The sequence below is a fragment of the Bos mutus genome, chromosome 1 (genome assembly GCF_027580195.1).
Source record: "Bos mutus isolate GX-2022 chromosome 1, NWIPB_WYAK_1.1, whole genome shotgun sequence".
Lineage (NCBI taxonomy): Eukaryota > Metazoa > Chordata > Mammalia > Artiodactyla > Bovidae > Bos > Bos mutus.
Genome location: NC_091617.1, coordinates 91091642 through 91112206, shown reverse-complemented (window position 1 = coordinate 91112206; position 20565 = coordinate 91091642). Strand labels below are relative to the sequence as shown.

General features: G+C 37.1%; 1 protein-coding gene across 9 annotated transcripts in view; it reads left to right on the top strand.

Annotated features, from left to right (window-relative positions):
• The window catches only part of NAALADL2 (N-acetylated alpha-linked acidic dipeptidase like 2), a 1605389-nt gene that overhangs the window by 753479 nt on the left and 831345 nt on the right, over positions 1 to 20565 (top strand). For all 9 annotated transcript variants that reach the window (XM_070373006.1, XM_070373026.1, XM_070373016.1 and 6 more), the window contains one exon: positions 7616 to 8117. In XM_070373006.1, coding sequence (XP_070229107.1) covers positions 7624 to 8117 — 494 coding nt within the window. In that variant the 5' untranslated portion in view covers positions 7616 to 7623. The remainder of the gene's footprint in view (positions 1 to 7615; positions 8118 to 20565) is intronic.

Below are 20565 nucleotides of genomic sequence, written 5' to 3'. Positions count from 1 at the left end.
ATCTCATTATACGGAAAAAATTAAGTCAGGGAAGAGAGTCTTCTGTATTACTCTTTTTATAGTTTTATCTTTGGCCCTGCTCTCAAGTTGAGACCATTAAAGCTTTCAACAACAAAAATTTATTTCACAAATATAGGCTTTATTTGTACAAACTAGGTTCATACTGAAAAATTTATGTCAAATGTTTTCAGCCTATAAGGAGTATCCTTAAACTGAAATATAAAAATTCCTCTGGGCACTCCTCGTTCACTGGTGAAGCATCTAAAGTGATGCTGCACGGAGGTGCATAATGAATGCCTTCTGATGATGCACTGACATTTCTAAGAAATGCCTCTGCCTCAAATCAATCCAGTCCAACCAGCAAATGATTTGACATTCAAAGCTTCAGGAAACACTATATGAATATATTTTTCCCCATTGTACAATAAAGATTCAATCATAGAGCTGTCATAGGAAACTGAGATTCTGCCTTATGTTTTCAAATTAATCTGCCAGCCTCATTTATTTATCTTACTTGTAAAATAACTTTTACAAGTAGAAAAGCCTTTAGATGTGTTCGTAATTCTAATAAGATCTATATGGTCTTTTATACTGTTACAGTTAAAATACTATCAGTATCATCGTAGTCAATGGATCAAGTCAACCATCTAAGCAAACATAGTTTTCTACAAAAAAATGCCTGACCCATGTTCTTGATTAATTATCGCTAATTCCTTAAATAGTTAAACCGAACTCTTGAGCATTAGGTAAAAGCTATTGTTGTTGTTGTTTTTTTTTAATTGACTGTAAAGAAACTCAACTCTGTAATAGCAGGATGCAGAATTGGCAGTTTCAGGTCAAATGTAATGATAACTTTTGTGTACATATCAGGCCCACTTCTCTCATATCTATCTAAAGCACAGTTAATGACTAACAGATGCTTCCCATTCTCAAAAGTGCTTGAGTACACTGCTCCATCTCATTATCTCCAGGTTCTTGTGATTGAAACTTAAGCCCTCTGGTCATAATTTAATTAAGTCTGTATTTTAAAGTTCTATGCTCCAAATATTTAATTTCTTAAACACTATAGATGTGGAGTGAGGCTGTGTTAGTGGATCACTTACACCGTGTTAGACCTTGTTCTAAGCACCTTTAATAATTTATATCACTTGTAGTAATATAAGTAGTATTATAATACTATTTGCATGTAGTAATACATGCAAATACAGTGCTCTTAATATATCCATTTTACAAATATGGAGTTTAAGTATAAATAAATTAAATGATTGGTTTAAATTACATAGCAGAGCTAGGATGTGAACTAAGTAGTCTGACTATAGTGTTAATTTAGAGATTGATAAGGTCAGAGCATTCATGTAGTAAATTCCCTCTCTGCAAATGCTGAGCAAGGAAGTAACAGTGCCATAATTTTATTTCTAAATGACATCTGTAATATATAACTTATTAAAATGAAACTTTCATTTACTGTGTATTTATTTTCTAAAGTATCTGCCAGCTGTTGTGCTATTAGATTTGAAAGACTATATTTTATATATTAAATTTTAGCATATTTCTATATTCATTTTTTACACCTATATAATTTACTTAGTTTCAGCCAGTAAAAATGTGTGAAAGATAGCATTCAGAAGTATCAATTTATTTTAAACTACTCATATGCTTAGTAAGAATACAAATTCATTTTTATTGATCTAAGCTTGTCATAGTGTAGAAAGATATCTCTTAGTTCATCTTATATTTGTTTTCTTTCCCTTACAAAAGAATAAGTGTGTATAAAAGATAAATGTTTGAGTATATTGAATTTTAAAAACAATTTAGCCTGCTCTGTGGGCCTGGGTAGGAAGGGATTCCACCTAAATAAATAAGGTATTTGAAAATTGTGCTTTTCATAAAAATTAAATTTTATAACAAAATAAAAAGAAGTAGTATAATAAAGAATGTAAGGATGCAATAAATACTTCTATTTCAAGAAAGGTAACAAGTTTCTATGACTTGATGTAGACTTTATTTTGGGGGCTCCAAAATCACTGCAGATGGTGACTGCAGCCATGAAATTAAAAGACGCTTACTCCTTGGAAGGAAAGTTATGACCAACCTAGATAGCATATTCAAAAGCAGCGACATTACTTTGCCAACAAAGGTCCATCTAGTCACGGCTATGGTTTTTCTAGTGGTCATCTATGGATGTGAGAGTTGGACTGAGAAGAAAACTGAGCGCCAAAGAATTGATGCTTTTGAACTGTGGTGGTGGAGAAGACTCTTGAGAATCCCTTGGACTGCAAGGAGATCCAACCAATCCATCCTAAAGGAGATCAGTCCTGGGCATTCTTTGGAAGGAATAAGGAATGATGCTAAAGCTGAAATTCCAGTACTTTGGCCACCTCATACAAAGAGTTGACTCATTGGAAAAGACTCTGATGCTGGGAGGGATTAGGGGCAGGAGGAGAAGGGGACGACAGAGGATGAGATGGCTGGATGGCATCACCGACTTGATGGATGTAAGTTTGAGTGAACTCCGGGAGTTGGTGATGGACAGGGAGGCCTGGCGTGCTTCGATTCATGGGGTCGCAAAGAGTCGGACACGACTGAGCGACTGAACTGAACTAAGTACATTTCTTTTAGGGAAAAATTCATGTGGTAGATTCTAAAATCTGCCCCATGTATTTTTTAAAAATTTCTCACATATGGTAGCTGTAAACTAATATGACAGTATAAGTTAGAATGAATCAAGTATATCAGTTGTAGAAAATGTGTGAAGTTTGACCTAATTATGCAATCATACCTAAGACATACTGATTTTGCTGAAGATTTCCTTTTACAATATAAAATTTCCATTGTATTTGGGAATTTTAAAGTTCTGGTGAAAAAAAAAATGAGATATTTCCTTTGCTTGGTCTCATGGGTAATAGGTTTTTAAAGAAAGCTATGTTATTTGTGGGACAAATGAAATAATTCATCCTTATTTAAAATTGAATATATCATTAATTTTATTCAGTTTAATTTTTGAGAAGTTCATTTTAAATAGGGTAAGTGAAACAAAACTGTCAGGGCTGAGATTTATGCTTTTGTAAAAAGGTATAATATTTTCCTGTGTGTGTGTGTTAGTCACTTAGCTGTGTCCGACTCTTTGTGACACCATGGAATGTAGCCCTCCAGGCTCCTCTGTCCATGGAATTCTCCAGGCAAGAATACTGGAGTGGGTTGCCATTTCCTTCTCCAGGGGATTTTACTAACCCAGGGATCAAACCTGGGTCTCCTGCTTGGCAGACTGACTCTTTACCATCTGAGCCACCAGATTTTTTCCCCATTTTTTCCTTAAAATAATTTTAAACAAATGAATTTCTAATGATCTATAATATACATTTATCAAATAAGTTTTTCAGTGCTTTATTATATGTGTTGAAAGTGAAAGTCCCTCAGTTGTGTCTGACTCTTTGAGACCCCCATGGACTATACAGTCCATGGAATTCTCCAGGCCAGAATACTGTAGTGGGTGGCCATTCTCTTCTCCAGGGGATCTTCCCAACCCAGGAACAGAACCCAGGCCTCCCGCACTGCAGGCAGATTCTTAACCAGTTGAGCCACCAGGGAAGCCCATTATATGTTATCACAATCTATTTCTTTGAAAATTTTCCAAAAATTTTGGGTTTTGTTAGATCAAGTGGCTCAATCCATGCAGATACTGGTCTCCTGGAAGATAGAATTTAGTGTAAATTTATAAATTTGTAATGAGTCCAGAAGTGGTAGTAAGGATGTCAGGGAGATATCCATCATGGTGAGGAGTTAATATCTGTATCTGCATAACATTCTAATTGATGGCTCTGTCTGATGTTTGAAAAGCGTTAAATTGCTGATGTACAGGTGATGGAATGCCTATTGTCAGGCTAGAAATGAAAACTCTTCCTCATCACTGCAGTTGGTTTGTAAATGATTTGTAGAGAAATGACTTTGAATGTTTGTATTAGAGGTCAGAATTAGTGATCTCACTTTTCTGTAGTAACTTCTGTGTGCCAAAATCTTCCTTGAGCATAAACCACAGTCTACAATTCAGTATTTTTAAAGAAAACTATTAGAGACACTCTGATTCATTAAAATGGGAGGAAAAAAAATCTAGAAAACTATATTGAAACAGTGTCTAAATAAATCAATAATGCAGAAACTGAACTGTTAAAGAAGTAAATAATCATATGTCAAGATAAGTCAAATAAGAAAAAAAAAATTGATAACTGCTAGAAATTGTACTATTTTGCAGTGTACATTAAAAAATGGATTGTGGGGTTTTTAACACCACAGTTTATTAATCACTAACATTAATCTAATAGTTTTATAAAACCACAAATCACCTGAAATGTGTCCCGAAATATCACTTTTCTCAGCCAAAAGAATGATTCAGCATTGGACATCAGCTTTCTCTTCTGTAATATAAAATAGGTTAGAATCATGGATTTTAAAGATACTTTATTTCTACTGCCTTCAGGTTTTTCCTGTTCTCTAGTAATGTCTCATGCTGGTTTTTTTTTTTGTTTTTTTGTTTTTTTAACCAACTATAACCATCTCCTGCTGCTGCTGCTGCTGCTGCTAAGTTGCTTCAGTGGTGTCCGACTCTGTGCGACCCCATAGATGGCAGCCCACCAGGCTCCCCCATCCCTGGGATTCTCCAGGCAAGAATACTGGAGTGGGTTGCCATTTCCTTCTCCAATGCATGAAAGTGAAAAGTGAAAGTGAAGTCGCTCAGTCGTGTCCGACTCTTAGCGACCCCAGGGACTGCAGCCCACCAGGCTCCCCCATCCATGGGATTTTCCAGGCAAGAGTACTAGAGTGGGGTGCCATTGCCTTCTCTGATAACCATCTCCTAACCTGTCAATAATTATCACTAACTCCATAATCACTCCATTTCTCTGCTTGTCTTGTTGTGACCAAAGAATTCAAATAATGCATTTTTTTTTTTTTTGAATCATTGTGGAAAACAGGTCAAGCAGAAAAAGGGGAGAGGGAAGGAGGCAGAACAGAAGAGGGAGGGGAAAAAAAAGAGTCACTCCTGAGGCTGTTCTAATACATAGTACCAATTAAACACCTGCGTAACAGTTAGTATGCCATGTGGCACTTTAAAAAAAAGACGCTAGTCTACACAGGGACTAACTGTAAAACAACAAGCTTCATATTGTGTGTCAAGTGTGCGTGTGTGAGCATATTATGCAACCTCTTCCCTTTTCTACAATGTCATGAAGAATTATGTCTTGTCTTCTATATTATCTAACTGATTTTATTTCTTTCAACAATCCTTGACTCTCCTCCCTCCTCCAATATAAGAAATGGCCCTTTAAACCCATACGGCCTATATGACCCAAATTGGTGCTTTACGTTCGCTATCTCAGTTAATTCTATTGACAGTACTATGAGGTTTATGTTACCATCATGCCCGTTTCACAAATGAAGACCCTGAGTTGCAGAGAAGGTAAGCCTTTTGGCCACGATTACCCTTTCTTAGCTTTTTCTCCAGCTCAGGCTCTTGTGCTCCCTCCCCTGTCATAGCACGCCAGTCTGGGTTTATCAAGTGCTCCATGTACCATGCACTCGTGTTCATCTGTGTGTTTTTATGTTTCACCCCCGCCTAGCTGCTCTCCTCTCACACCCCTTGTCTGCCCTAGTTTAACTTCTCCCTTCTCTCCAGTAGTACTCCTCTCTTCTCTCCAGTTAGAAAGAACTTCAACAGAGAGTCATTTCCCACATTTCCTGCTAGAATCCATCACCACTGAGTCTCCCTTGCATTTTTGCATTTGTTATGTGACTGACTTGTTTGTTCAAAGGTCTGTTGTTCTTTTTGAATCGTTCCCTGCTTGAGGAATAGGGACCCATTCATCTTCGTTTTCACTGCCTATTCCAGTACCTGACATATATTAGATACTCATCTTTATTGAGTCAGCCTGTACAAGACTAAATCCTAGAAGATATGGTAGCAGATGAGAAATTTAATCGGAGTTAAACTTTTTATATTGTAAAGTTAATACTTAATGGTACTTGAACTGTCTTAAACATTCAGGATGTTTTAATGTATATGGAAACCTGCCAGCCAGGATTGAAATTGTATATACCCATAATTCTGTACATAATGCCACTCTTTCATGAAGTCTTTGTACCTTTTTCATTAGAGTTCACTTGTTCACAACTGGCCCTAAGGCATTTGGGAAATCAGTTGTCGGCTGTGTTCTATTTTTCACCCATCACAGTGGTGCACATAGAAAAAATCATAAAACATAGTGAGAGACCTTAGAATCCAGCTGGGATGACAAATCTAATACACAGAAAATTTAAGTATAAATACTCTTAATCTGCAACCACAATACACCAGTGTGTTACTGAATACAGACTGAAGACCACTTGTAGTTAATTAGCCCAGTTATCCTAATACCACTCTGCAGGACACAGCAAACTGTCATCCAGAACTGTGTAGGGGAGAAAAGTCTCCATCTGCCACTCTGTAGCAAGGTTATGAAACTAAACCCTCCTATCCTGGCAAAAGGCTTCCTTGTTTGGATAGATGCCATCCCAGACTTTATTTAAAGTTCAGCTAGCCAGGCCAATTCATGTCACTAATCCCAGGGAACATGTTAGCTTTCTATGGTAGTGTCAAGGTTTTCCAATCATTTTGATAACTCATGAGTAGGCAAAACACCATATTTTGCTTCTTGAATTTCTATAGAGGTGCTACTTCATTTTACTGTTTTCATTCTTACCTTGAACTTACATTTTTAAAATGAGCTCTGGTAATGTAACTGATCCCAGGGTCTTCCCCCTATTCCCACCTCATCTTAACTTAAAAAGTCACAGCATTATTGCTTCTGTTCTCAGTTTTTCTTAAAAGTGACCTTGAAAAACAAGTTTAAACTTTTTCTTCATTGCATACATTATCTTTAATGCAGTTGTGCATCTGAGTTTTATTCTGAGCTTCAGAGGAATTGTGTGTGTGTACATATTATGTTTTCTCATAGTTTTGCATCAAGTGCCTTCTATTTTTATATATTGTCTTTTCTCCTGTAGTAAACATCAACAGCACAGTATAAGATTAAATTATTATTGAATGATTTTCTTTAGGGAGGCTTCCCCAGTGGCTCAGCAGTAACGAATCTGACTGCCAGTTCAGGAGATGCAAGAGATGCGGGTTTGATTCCTGGGTTGGGAAGATCCCCTGAAAGAGGAAATGACAACCCACTCCAATATTTTTGCCTGGAAAATCCTATGGACAGAGAAGCCTGGAGGGCTACAGTCCATGGGGTCCCAAAGAGTTGAACATGACTGAGCATGCATGCATGCACTTATGCATACTACAGGAATGATGTATTTCCCCTACTCATAATCATTACAATTTTCTAAACAGCTAATTTGGATTGGGAAGATTGCCCCAGAGGAAGGCATGGCAACTCAATCCAGTATTCTTGCCTGGAGAATCCCATGGACAGAAGAGATTGGCAAGCTGTAGTCCATAAGGATCTCAAAGAGTTAGAACGTGATATGACTGAAGCTGAAATGACTTAGAACGTGATATAGATTACTTGTTTTCACCTTGGAGGTTGTCTTTGTTGGTTTATTTTTAGAAAATATACTTTTCTTATTTTCACAGGTAAAAAGATGGCCTATCAGAAGGTCAATGCAGATCAAAGAGCTCCAGGACATTCACAGTACTTAGACAATGATGACCTCCAAGCCACTGCACTTGACTTAGAGTGGGACATGGAAAAGGAACTGGAAGAGCCTGGTTTTGACCAGTTCCAGCTAAATAGTGCTGAGAATCAGAATCTGGAAAATTCAGAGACTGCAGACCTCAATCTTGATCCCATTCAACCAGCAACTTCACCCAAAGGAAGGTTTCAGAGACTTCAAGAAGAATCTGACTATGTGACCCATTATACAAGATCTGCACCAAAGAGCAACCCCTGCAACTTTTGCCGCCTTTTAAAAATATTTTGCACGGCAATCATTTTATTTATTTCTGGAATCTTGATAGGCTATTACTCACATAAAAATTGCCCTTCAAATGCTACATCTTCAGGAACACTTGATCTTCATTTATACCAGGAGATTCTCAAGACAATCCAAGGAGAAGATATTAAGAAGTCTTTCAGGTAGGTGTGCAAAAAATGGATGTTGGTGGGATGCATCTCCTGGGAAAGAGGTCTTACAGGGAATATCCTACTGGTGATGTTTCCATGGTTTAAAGTTAGTCTTGCAAGCTGAGAGACATAACTTACCAATAACCCCTTCACGGAGGGGGATGCATGGTTTCAGATTTATGATACTATAATACAAATTTATGACGTTGCTTTGATAATCAATGATAAGAACCATAACCACTGCAGAGACTAAAAGACTTGAGCCACTATATTTTCTCCCTCTTGGGAAATCCCAGGTAGGGCAAATTGGGATGCAAAGATTGCTGGATGTACATGTAATAAAAACTAGTGCATTAGCCATATGATTGAAATTTTTAATGACATCAGAATAAAATAAATGTGCTTTATGAACTGAAATAACTGTCAGGAGCTAAGGCAAACACTGGTAGTATTTGATCCACTGCATCACTGAGCTTCCCAATGAGTATTTTTATTGAAACACATTGGGTTCCATGTATCAGGCAGTTGTAAAAGGTCATCTCTCTTTTAAGGTAAGTCTGCCTATGACCTCTTTAGCCAGAATGTGTTATTTATAAGTTAAATGATAAAATATTTTTATCAGGCTTTAATTCTGAGTTCTTGGGAAAAGCTCCACTCAAATCATATGACAAATGGGTAAGTTAAATTTTATTGCTTATCCTATCATTAACATATATGTTGAATTGTAAAGGGTTTCCTAGTTGACGTATTTAGAGAGGTGAGGAACTGGAAGGGAAGATTAATTATTAGTGTTCACTTGGGTCTTCCATACTTGGTAATAAAGACTAAACCTAAGTGAAACGTATTTGTTGTGTGTAGATAGTTGAGAGAAAGGGATATTAAGTCATAAGGATATTCCTTTTGGGTTACACCAACTTATTACCATTAATATGTTAGCACATATGCATTTCTAGGGATCTTCTAGGGAGCATGCCCACTGCAGATGCATCATTTAATCTATGTAGAGACATATCACACTGATGTTGGTGAAATATAATTCTGTCTGAACATCACACGACTCATGATCATTTGTTTTCTGTGTCCCTCTATGTCTCTGTCAAATGAAGAAACTAACAACTTCCATGGTATTTCTCAATGTCAATTACTTATAGTGAATCGAGTGAAAGATACAACATTGTCTTACAATGAGTGATTGTATCAATTAGGATCCAACCACAGCAGAAAACTCCCTGAATATTTAAAAGAGAGGGCATTTAAAATAGGGAAATAATTTCAACAGAGCTGAAAAACTGAGAAGCCGATTTGGGGACACTGAGACAGCCAACAGATGAACAGAAGAATAGAGTCATTACTAAACCTAGGCTGGAGAAACAGAGTGAGTTGGGGAAACTCAGTGGAAGTTGGAACTTTCTGCATACACAAATGGGTTGGTGGGGGACATAACCTCACCCAGAGGCACCACTGAAAGCAGAGTGAGAAGTACCACGGCTTCGCTCTTCCTTCTGCCCTCCTCCCAGTTATCTGTTGGTTGGCTGAACCCAGCAGGAAGGCTGTTGATTCAGTTCAGTTCAGCCACTCAGTCATGTCCAACTCTTTGTGACCCCATGGACTGCAGCACACCAGGCTTCCCTGTCCATCACCAACTTCTGGAGCTTGCTCAAACTCATGTCCTTCGAGTCGGTGATACCATCCAACCATCTCATCCTCTGTCATCCCCAGTTCCTGCCTTCAATAGTTCCCAGCATCAGGGTCTTTGCCAATGAGTCAATTTTTTTCATCACGTGGCCAAAGCATTGGAGCCCACAAAAATAGTCTGTCACTGTTTCCACTGTTTCCACTTCTATTTGCCTTGAAGTGATAGGTCCAGATGCCATGATCTTAGTTTTCTGAATGTTGAGTTTTAAGCCAACTTTTTCACTCTCCTCTTTCACTTTAATCAAGAGGCTCTTTAGTTCCTTTCCACTTTCTCCCTCCCTGGAAATCGAAAGGTTAGGACGCTGTGCTTTTACTGCTGAAGAAGTGAAGTGAAGTGAAGTCGCCCAGTTGTGTCAGACTCTTTCCACTTTCTAATTATGCCTAATATTGTATCTTTTTTAATGAAAGGGAATTATTATTTCCCCTTCTTATAAGTGAAATATAGACAGAAAATTAGAAAAAAATAAAGTATACGCTCATAATCTTACCACTTTACTCCCATAATTTTATTCTTTCTATCTTATCCTATCAAGCAGCAAAATTGCATTGTACCATGTATATTTTTTGACTTCTGCTTTTGAATTTTTTCCACTTACAGTATAGTGAGAACCATTTTCAAACCAATAAACACAGAATTGAGTCATGACATTAAAATGTTGCTGGTGTTCCCTTATGTAGAGGACATGAATTTATTGAACCTGTTCTTTACAAATGTACATTTAGGTTGTACCTACATTTTCATACATAAGTGTGTGTATTTAATTATTCCCTTCTGATAAATTCCTGGAAGCAGATCACAGATTCAGAGAGTTTAAATTTGTTTAGTTGTTTGCTTTGTGTTACCAAATTGCCTTGTAGGACTGCCGACCTTCTAGGTCCTCGTTACTTTTTGTTTTGATAGGCCAAAAATAGTGTTGACAAACTTTTATATCTTAATTGACCACTTGTAGTTCTTTTTTGCATGTATGAACTACTTTTATAATTTAAAAGTTTATATTTACTGAATGTTGTAGTAGTGAAATAGTCTATTACTTCATATATGGTGTCCCATTTTTCTGAATTTCATTTAGTTGATGTATTTTATTTGTTAACAAATAAAAATGAAATGAACAATAAGAAAAATTCTTAGGTTTTTAAAATATCTGCATTATTTGGACAGAGGCAATATTTTTCATTATTCTCTGGCTTATTACAAGTAATTAGCCAGGAGTTAAAAGTTATACTGTGAAATGATCTTTACAAACATTAAATAAAATACCATATTTTCTTAGCTGCTGATTAACTCTTTAGAAGTTTAGGACATGTATAAATTATCATCAGTTATTTCTCCTCTGACCCCGCAGCTCGTGCCTAGCTCTCTCTCTTGAGATATATATATATATGTATATGTGTGTGTGTGTGTATGTATACATATATATATATTTACTGTTATAATTTTAAAATGCCAGGTTTGAGGATGATGCTATAAGCAATTATTCTCTGGTCTCGAGCTGCACTTTCCAGACATCTTCCTGCTCTTCCTCTGTCTTGAATTATATTTTAGCCTGTCTTTTGTGTGTGTGTGTGTGTGTGTTCCTATCCAATTTTAGTATTAGAGGGAATGAGAGCAGGAAGGTTGGGAAATATGAAGAAGGCAGTAAAGCAAATGGCATTTGAATTGGAGAAAAACATGTAAATGTATTTAAGCAGTGCACATAATTCAATTTATGCAAATGACAGCAGAATGAATTTAACAGTAATAGAGTGATGGTTCCTAAAGAAAGTAATTAGCTATTCTATCACTGATCTCTCCAGATAGCAAGTGCATATTGTCTCAAATTTAATCACAGAAGGAATACAAAGGATAAGATTTATTTAATTATCCATAATATTTTATTACTCTGGACTTTAGATAAAGCAACTGCTTCACTCAGTTTCTCAGTGTTATGTAGAGTGACATTAATTCCCTTAACTTACTGGCTCAACTCACAGGTGAAAGCTCATGCCTTTCACAATCCTTAGGCCTTTGGCAGGAGCAAGAGCAGCACCCACCAAGAGGATGAATGAGGATTATTGACAGAGGGTCTTTGAAGCAAAGGACACCTTCTTAATCCTAGGCAACCTTTGAGGGTGCCTCAATGAAAGCCTGAGTACTAACCACTGGACTTCCAGGGAATCCCTATAATCCCCTTTTTTGATCTCCCACCAGTTGAGTTCTTTCTCTCTTTCCCTGCAATAATCAGTACTTTATTTTCTCTCTTTCTGTTGACATAAACCACCTTCTATCTTGCAGGAGAGAAAGAACTGTGAGTATGGCCCAGTCCTTAGGTCATAGTATGTGGTCACTCAGTAAATCTTTATTGCAGGAGACAATGTACCCAAAATATAGACCTTCTTATAAAGCCTTCACTTCTATGTGTATGTTCATTTTTTAAAAGAAAATAACATATACTTTTGACTCTTTATGTATATTACTGAAATTCAAAATTATGTATGTGTGTATATATATATATATAAAATCTTTGACTTTTTAATGTATATACATTCTTATACATATGCTAAAAAGTTGATTTTAACGGTAGCAGATTTTCTTTTCTCTAATGAAAACATGTGCTGTGTGTCTGCTGCATTCCAAGCAGTCTGCCAATCACTCGACAGTTTTTAATGGTATTCTGTTTAATCTAGAGAGCATTTCCTTTCTATAAAGAAGAAATGCAAGTAAACATTGCACAGAAAGATATTTCTATGATCACAGGTTTGGTGGAGGTGCAAAGTAGATTCCCTGACAGATCTTTTCGTGCTCTGCCAGTGTCAGGATGGGTTGTCTCAGGCTAGGGCCAGTTCAGCTGGAAGTCATGCTTTCTTCCTTTTTAATGTTGAAGTAGAATCAAAGGATTCTCCCTCTACCCTCTCTCCTTCTCTCAGTCCTATCCCTTATCTCTTGCCCTCTTCCTGCTCTCTACACACTCCACACTCAATTATTTTATATTCGAAGTTACATACTACAATTAGGTTACTTACTTTCCTAGTAAGCACATTTTCTTTATCTTTTTCACTAAATCTGTCTCTGATATGAAACACCAGGAATGAATTAGATTGTTAAGGATCAAGATAAAGGAAGTCTTAGTTTTTCAAATTTGATTTTTTCTTAATGGGAGGAATGTATTTTACATAAAGATAGGACTCTTTTTCAGTGACAGTCAGCGAAATATTTTTGTCATATATACCAAGATCATCTGTGCTTACTGGCTGCCTATCCTGAAAACTGCTCAACCTTAAGGCTTATCACATTTTTTCTTATATCTTTCCTACATTGACTATAATAGGCTTTTTCATCCATTCACTTATTGATCTTATTCATTCCAAAAAAAGGAACAAGATCAGTCAGATATAGTGCAAGGGAAAAATAAACCTTTTCCTCTGAGGATAATGTATGTCAGTTTCCTGTGGATTCACTTGACTTCCTGACACTCTTGCAATAGAAAAGTTGGTAATGATCACATTCAATGGAGTGAAGTATAGTTAAACACGGAAAGGTTGGGAACCGATTACACATTTCTTTCTTTCATGTCCCTTTTTAATGTCAATAAAATAAGATTCAAATAACCTACATGGATGGCCCTTTGAAATTTGCAATTTGAAAATCTCAATCCATGCTTTAGAAATTAGGCAATATATTTGACAATTGCAGCTAAAAACATTAATCCCATAATCTCATCAGTGTAATTTATAGAAGAAATTTAAAGTAGATAATTTAAAAGACGTAATTTTGTCAACTGGTTCCAAATTGAGAAAGGAGTACATCAAGGCTGTATATTGTCACCCTGCTTATTTAACTTATATGCAAAGTACATAATGCAAAACGCCAGGCTGGATAAAGCAAAAGCTGGAATTGAGATTGCCAGGAGAAATATCAATAGCCTCAGATATGCAGATAATACCACCCTATGGCAGAAGAACTAAGAGTTTCTTGATGAAAGTGAAAGAGGAGAGTGAAAAAGTTGGCTTAAAATTCAACGTTCAGAAAACTAAGTTCATGACTTCTGCTCCCATCACTTAATGGCAAATAGATGGGGAAACAATGGAAACAGTGACAGACCTATTTTGGGGGGCTCCACAATCACTGAAGATGGTGACTGCAGCCATGAAATTAAAGATGCTTGCTCCTTGGAAGAAAAGATATGACAAACAAAGGTCCATCTAGTCAAGGCTATGGTTTTTCCAGTGGTCATGTATGGATGTGAGAGTTGGACTATAAAGAAAGCAGAGCACTGAAGAATTGATGCTTTTGAACTGTGGTGTTGGAGAAGACTCTTGAGAGTCCCTTGAACTGCAAGGAGATCCAACCAGTCCATCTTAATGGAGATCAGTCCTGGGTGTTCATTGGAAGGACTGATGTTGAAACTGAAACTCCAATACTTTGGTCACCTGATGTGAAGAGCTGACTCACTTGAAAAGACCTTGATGCTGGGAAAGATTGAGGGCAGGAGGAGAAGGGGACAACAGAGGATGAGATGGTTAGATGGCATCACCGACTCGATGGACGTGGGTTTGGGTGGACTCCAGGAGTTGATGATGGACAGGGAGGCCTAGCATGCTGTGATTCATGGGTTGCAGAGTCAGACGTGACTGAGTGACTGAACTGAACTGAACCAAGACGGCATATTAAAAAGCAGAGACATTGCTTTGCCAGTAAAGGTCCGTCTAGTCAAAGCTTTGTTTTTTCCAGTAATGTATGGATGTGAGAATTGGACTATAAAGGAAGCTGAGCACTGTAGAATTGATGCTTTTGAACTGTTGTGTTGAAGAAGACTATTGAGAGTTCCTTGGACTTCAAGGAGATCCAACCAGCCCATCCTGAAGGAGATCAGTCCTGGGTGTTCATTGGAAGGACTGATGTTTAAGCTCAAGCTCCAATACTTTGGCCACCTGATGTGAAGAACTGACTCATTGGAAAATACCTTGATGCCTGGAAAGATTGAAGGCAGGAAGAGAAGGGGATGATAGAGGATGAGATGGTTGGATGGCATCACCGACTTGATGGACATGAGTCTGAGTAAGCTTGAATAGTTGGTGATGGACAGGGAAGCCTGGTGTGCTGCTGTCCTTTGGGGTCACAAAGAGTTGGACATGACTGAGCAACTGAAGTGAACTGAATTTTGTAAACATTGCATATTTTATTGCAGTCACCTAATTTTTTTTAAAATGGATATTTCTAGCTAATGGGAGAGAAAGTAAAGTTGGTTGGTAATGCAGATATTTAAAAATGGATGATGAAAGCTTCCTCTCCACTGCCCCTATCTTGGGAAACTAACAAAATGGATAGGTGAATTTCCCAAATGTTAGATGTTTATATAACTACAGTTTGATGGTTATTTTTATATATCAACTTGGCTAGGCCACAGTGCACAGATGTTTGGTCAAACACTATTGTAGATATTTCTGTGAAAGTGTTTTGTTTTATTTTAAATGAGATTAACATCTAAATCAGTAGACTTTGAGTAAAGCAGATTATCTTTAATAATGTGGATGGGTTTCAACCAATCAGTTGAAGGCCTTAATAGAAAAACACTGACCTCTTTGGAAGAAGAGAGTTCTACCATCACACTGATTACCTTTGAACTTGAACTGCAATGCTTCTCTGAGTCTCCAGCCTAGTGGTCTACTCTCTAAATTTTGAGCTTGCCAAGCTTCCACAATTGCATAAGCTGACTCCTTTAAATAGATATCTCCCTCCTTCCCTCCCTCCCCCTCCCTTTCCCTGTCTCTCTCTCTCTCTCTATATATATATGTGTGTGTGTGTGTGTGTGTGTGTGTGTGTGTGTGTGTATACACACATACATACATACATCCTTGTCCTCTTTCTCTGGAGAACCCTAACTAGTAATACATGCAGATTTAGGAAACTTAAATAAACCAATGCAATTTGCCTGGGAATTTTTCACTCTAAAATAATTTAGTCAGTCTTTAGGATTAAACTGAATAATATGGAAAATTTAATTTTTAAAAGCCCATGATCATCACTATACTTATTTTATTAATCTGATATCTTATTTTTAATAATGTAATAATAAATTTATAGGATAGAATTTGAAATTACATTCTAAGTGTCTACCAAGTATTTAAAATATTTTAAAAATGCTTTATTTCCTCAACTTATTAAATTTGGTGGTATGAAAATGTAGTCAACTCCCAAAGCAAAAATGCATCTTCCAAATTTTACAAAGAGTCATTCTTATCTGGAAAAAAATGGCATTGAAATTCCCTTCCCTTTCATTGTAACTGGAGCAAATATATTAAATTTTATATGCCTGATTTGGGAAATCAGTTTCTGTCTTCAATAACTGATTGTGTGTTATAGCTGGGTCCTTTACAAATGAAGTGCACTTCTATTGCTTAAAAATTGCTTTCCTGTGCAACATGATGTAGTGATGAATTAAATCCAAATGAGTCTTATATTAGTAGTGTCATAATATGTAACTCGTCCCCTGTGGAACTTTTTTTTTTTTTTTTATCTCATACAAGGCAAGCTAATGTCTTCCTCTCATGACTCACTTCTCAGAAGGGTGTGCAGCTTTCAGTATTAGAAATAAGGAAAACTATAATTTAAGATCAAATTACCTTTTTATAAACTCTTTAAATCACAGAGAACATATTATCATGTCCCCAAATATGCAAATCAAACTCTGATAGAACAAGAAACAAAAGAAGTCATTCCAGTTCTGTGGAGTACATTTCCATCTGTGAGAGAAAAATGAAACTGCACATTTTTCTCTGAAGAGAAATGTGTGCAGGTGGCTTTTACCTTCAATAAAAATAAAATCAGTGTGGGTGTTTTCTATTTCTTCACTCAAGTTTCATCATATTAACTCTATTCTGTAGGGAACAATTTGTAAGATCATCTTGTACCAATATTGTAGTTCAAGCTGCTACATATTTTTAAAAGGTCTAATTTATTAGCCTGATAATTTTTGTAATTTGATTGAAACATCAGAAATTATCTTATAGCTGCTTTCAGTGTGTCTGGGTGGCAGAATGTAACTGGTTATTTCAGAATACTCTTGCTATTCACATGAGCAAAGCACAACGGAAGAAAAAATGTTTGTTTCAGCCCAGAGGGGCAGCCAAGATATTAATAAACTGTATCAGATTTTCATAGGCTGTGGGTTTTTCTCTTGGCCAAACCTTTACACATTTTTTTCTGCATCTTGCTCTTGTGAGCCATAGCTGGGTGTGAGTCACTTGCTGCTGGCATGCCACATAATAGAGATCTGAGCCTTCCTTCTGCCATTCTTATTTAGAGAAACTAAATTCCCATTCAATCTGTTTGTCCTGGTTCAAATTTTAAAATTATGTTTCAAAGACTTTAAATTATACACAAAGGTAAGCGTATGATATATTTATATAGAAAAGTGCTAACGAGTTAGAAGCATTGCTGAAGCTATACATTGTTGTAGGGAAAGGAGACACTTCACCTTTCTAATTTAAGGGTTTGTATTGTTCTAATAAAATTTATATTCCATTAAAAAATTACACCTGATGGGCTATCATCAAAATCTTATTCAAGGTGCCTTTTAACATCACTGCATTTCTTTATGCATGTATTTATTTAATAACTATTTCTTATGGGCCTATTGTGTGCTGGGTTAGCACCGAAATGATGAACAAGACTACAGGATATCTGCATTTATGGTGTTTATGTTCCCACTGGCCAGAGGGAACCAATGGGAACATAGTTGTTCAGTCAGCTAAGCATAATGACACAAAATGATGCATTGTAGTCAGTAGAAAGGGAAGGAGGGAGAGATTGACTAATTTGCAAAGGTCTCTAGGGGTTAATTTTGAATGAAGTGGTCCATTCAGTTTCAAGTGGACACTTGCTGTGTTCCTGGAGGGTGGGCCAGGCCAGTTCCTCTGGACCTTTACCCTGGGATGTCCATGGGGCTATAGATTGCTTAGCAGATTTTTGGTGGAGCCTGTCGGTCCTCCTTGCTTCCATGGAACTCTTTTCCCTGCTGATTTATTTGCTGTTTACCACTATCTTTGCAAATAAACAACAAAAAATATAAAACTAACCCACTTGTAAAGAGTGAGTTCAGTAGGAAGCAGCAAATGGGAAGAGATGGTGACTTCTGATGACCCTTAAATTTCTATTTATTTGCAATATCCAACTCAGAATTTAATTCTAAATAAGAAACACTGCTCCACTGCTGTGTCTCCTTAAATTTACTGAAGAAAGGGTCACTTACTTAAAGTTCTGCTCTTCTTCCCCAAATAGCCTCATTTCTAAGGACTGCCTCATTACTCATGGTTGTTTCTGTTTAGTTTTTTTCCACTAACTCCACATTACACAATAAGTAAAATCTTTCTTACAGCTGCCTTATTCTGAAATGATCATTCTAAGAATGATTTGTTAACCATGGATTCTTTAGCTGTTAGTTCTTGTTTAATCAGTTATAATCTTTTGAAAGAGTTGCAGTTTGCTAATTATGTGTAGTTATGGTCTGACACTCAGTGGTGCATGTTAGCTGTTTAAGGCTGCAGGCAGTATCAGTGAGAGTGCTGCTTTACAGACAAGAAAATTAAAATATATTGAAGTAAATTTTCTTAACATCTATATATGTTGCAGCTGAGTCCTTCATATGAACAGGAACAGGGTATCAAAAGGTTTCCTATTATAGTATTTTTGGTGGAAAAATGTGACCCTTTTAGCAGGAAATGTCCAGAAGAAATCGGGACCAGAGGATTTGAAAAGTCTCAAGGTGTGGGTTCTCAGAATTGAGAAAGTAGCAGCTTTGGAGTAGCCACACATATAGAGAAGATAGTGATTGCTGCTAGCAATGTTCATGCTAGAAATAAACATCTTTTCCTCTGCTGGGAATAAGGGCAAATGGAATGACAGATAGTATTGGTATTAAGTATTGCTACAATAATAGTTGAGCAAACTCCAGGAGATGGTGAAGGACAGCGAAGCCTGGCTTGCTGCAGTACATGGGGTTGCAAAGAGTCAGACACGACTTGGCAACTGAACAACAACCATCATTAAGCAGGAAAAAGAAATTTAGCCATTGGGAGGATGCCACTTGAAAAATAATTTGCTGACTGGTTGGAGGAGAAGCTGTGAAAATGACACAGAATGACCCAAAAAAAAAAAAAGGAAAACTAGACTACAATTTGAAGTAAGAGAAACAAGATGACAATCACTAACAAAACAAATTAAGTTTTCCTTCTGCCAGCTGAATTAAGAGAAGGTTTCTAAATTAGAAACCTGGGTTATAAAATAACCCAGCAAGGAAATGCTACCATGAGAAACTGGAATAGAAAATTCTTAGAAGGGAAGAGAAGAGGATACAGTGGAAGCTAATGGGAGAAAGAGGCAACAACAGAGACTTTGAGAAATGGCAGCTCAGCTGTTCTGATCCAAGAAAGCTCTGCTCCCATATTCTGTGTTGGCTGTGTACAAGTCCTGGGAAGAAGAATGAAGGTTCATCCATGGAAAATTTATCCAGCATGAGTGGAAGTGAAGTGAGCATCTGAAGAGGAACCTAGAGAAGCCTGCAAAACTTAGCAGCAAACCAAACATACTTCTAGGTCTCATTTGGCCTTGACATATTGACCAGGATTTCCCAGAATGTATATCTAAGCTGCACACTCAATGTTGATAGAGGTCATGCAGTGTTTTTCTGCAGATGAAACTATTTAATACAAATTTGTCGTAGGAGTATGTATGTCTAGTGTTTCTGAAATCAGAGTGATAAGAAATAGGAATATGTACCTACAGCTACTGTTGAATTCAATACTGACTCAAATGCTCCAGTATCAACCTTGATTCTTTCTAGGCAGGTACTAATAGTTTATTTGGGAAAATAATAAAGACTTGGGTTTCCATCTGCTCCTGAGTTAGTTTACCTTGAAGCAGTTTCTCACAACTCAGCTGTTGTCCACAGATAACTTTAGTACAGGTCACTCCTGGAACACGTAGACTCAGGAGTCTTATGATTCAGTGCCACCAACTTCTGCAGTCAGGCTGTTTGGAAAAGGTAAATTGAGGACATTTCACACATATTGTTGTTCTCTGTAGTGCCAATACTGCATTTCTGTAACCTCCATACCACTGAAGACATGAAGTCAGGGGGATTTATAGCACAGCAATGCAAACAACTTGGAAATGGATTTGGAATCAGTCTGCATCGGATCAAATCCCAGCTCTACTATATTCAGCTGTATGATCTTGAGGAATTTCTTAAACTTATAACACAGTTTTCCTCATTTATAAAATGTAGGTGATAGTTGTCCCAATTTCATATCAGTTAAGTTCAGTAGCTCAGTCATGTCCGACTCTTCACGACCCCATGGACCACAGCACACCAGGCCTCCCTGTCCACCAACTCCTGAAGTTTACTCAGACTCATATCCATCAAGTCGGTGATGCCATCTAACCATCTCATCCTCTGTCATCTCCTTCTCATCCTGCCTTCAATCTTCCCCAACATCAGGGTCTTTTCAAATGAGTCAGCTCTTTGCATCAGGTAGCCAAACTATTGGAGTTTCAGCTTCAACATCAGTCCTTCCAATGAATATTCAGGACTAATTTCCCTTAGGATAGACTGGTTGGATCTCCTTGCAGTCCAAGGGACTCAAGAGTCTTCTTCAACTTCTTCAGTTGAAAAGCATCAATTCTTTGGCATTCAGCTTTCTTTATAGTCCAACTCTCACATCCATACATGACTACTGGAAAAACCATAGCCTTGGCTAGATGGACCTTTGTTGGCAAAGTAATGTCTTT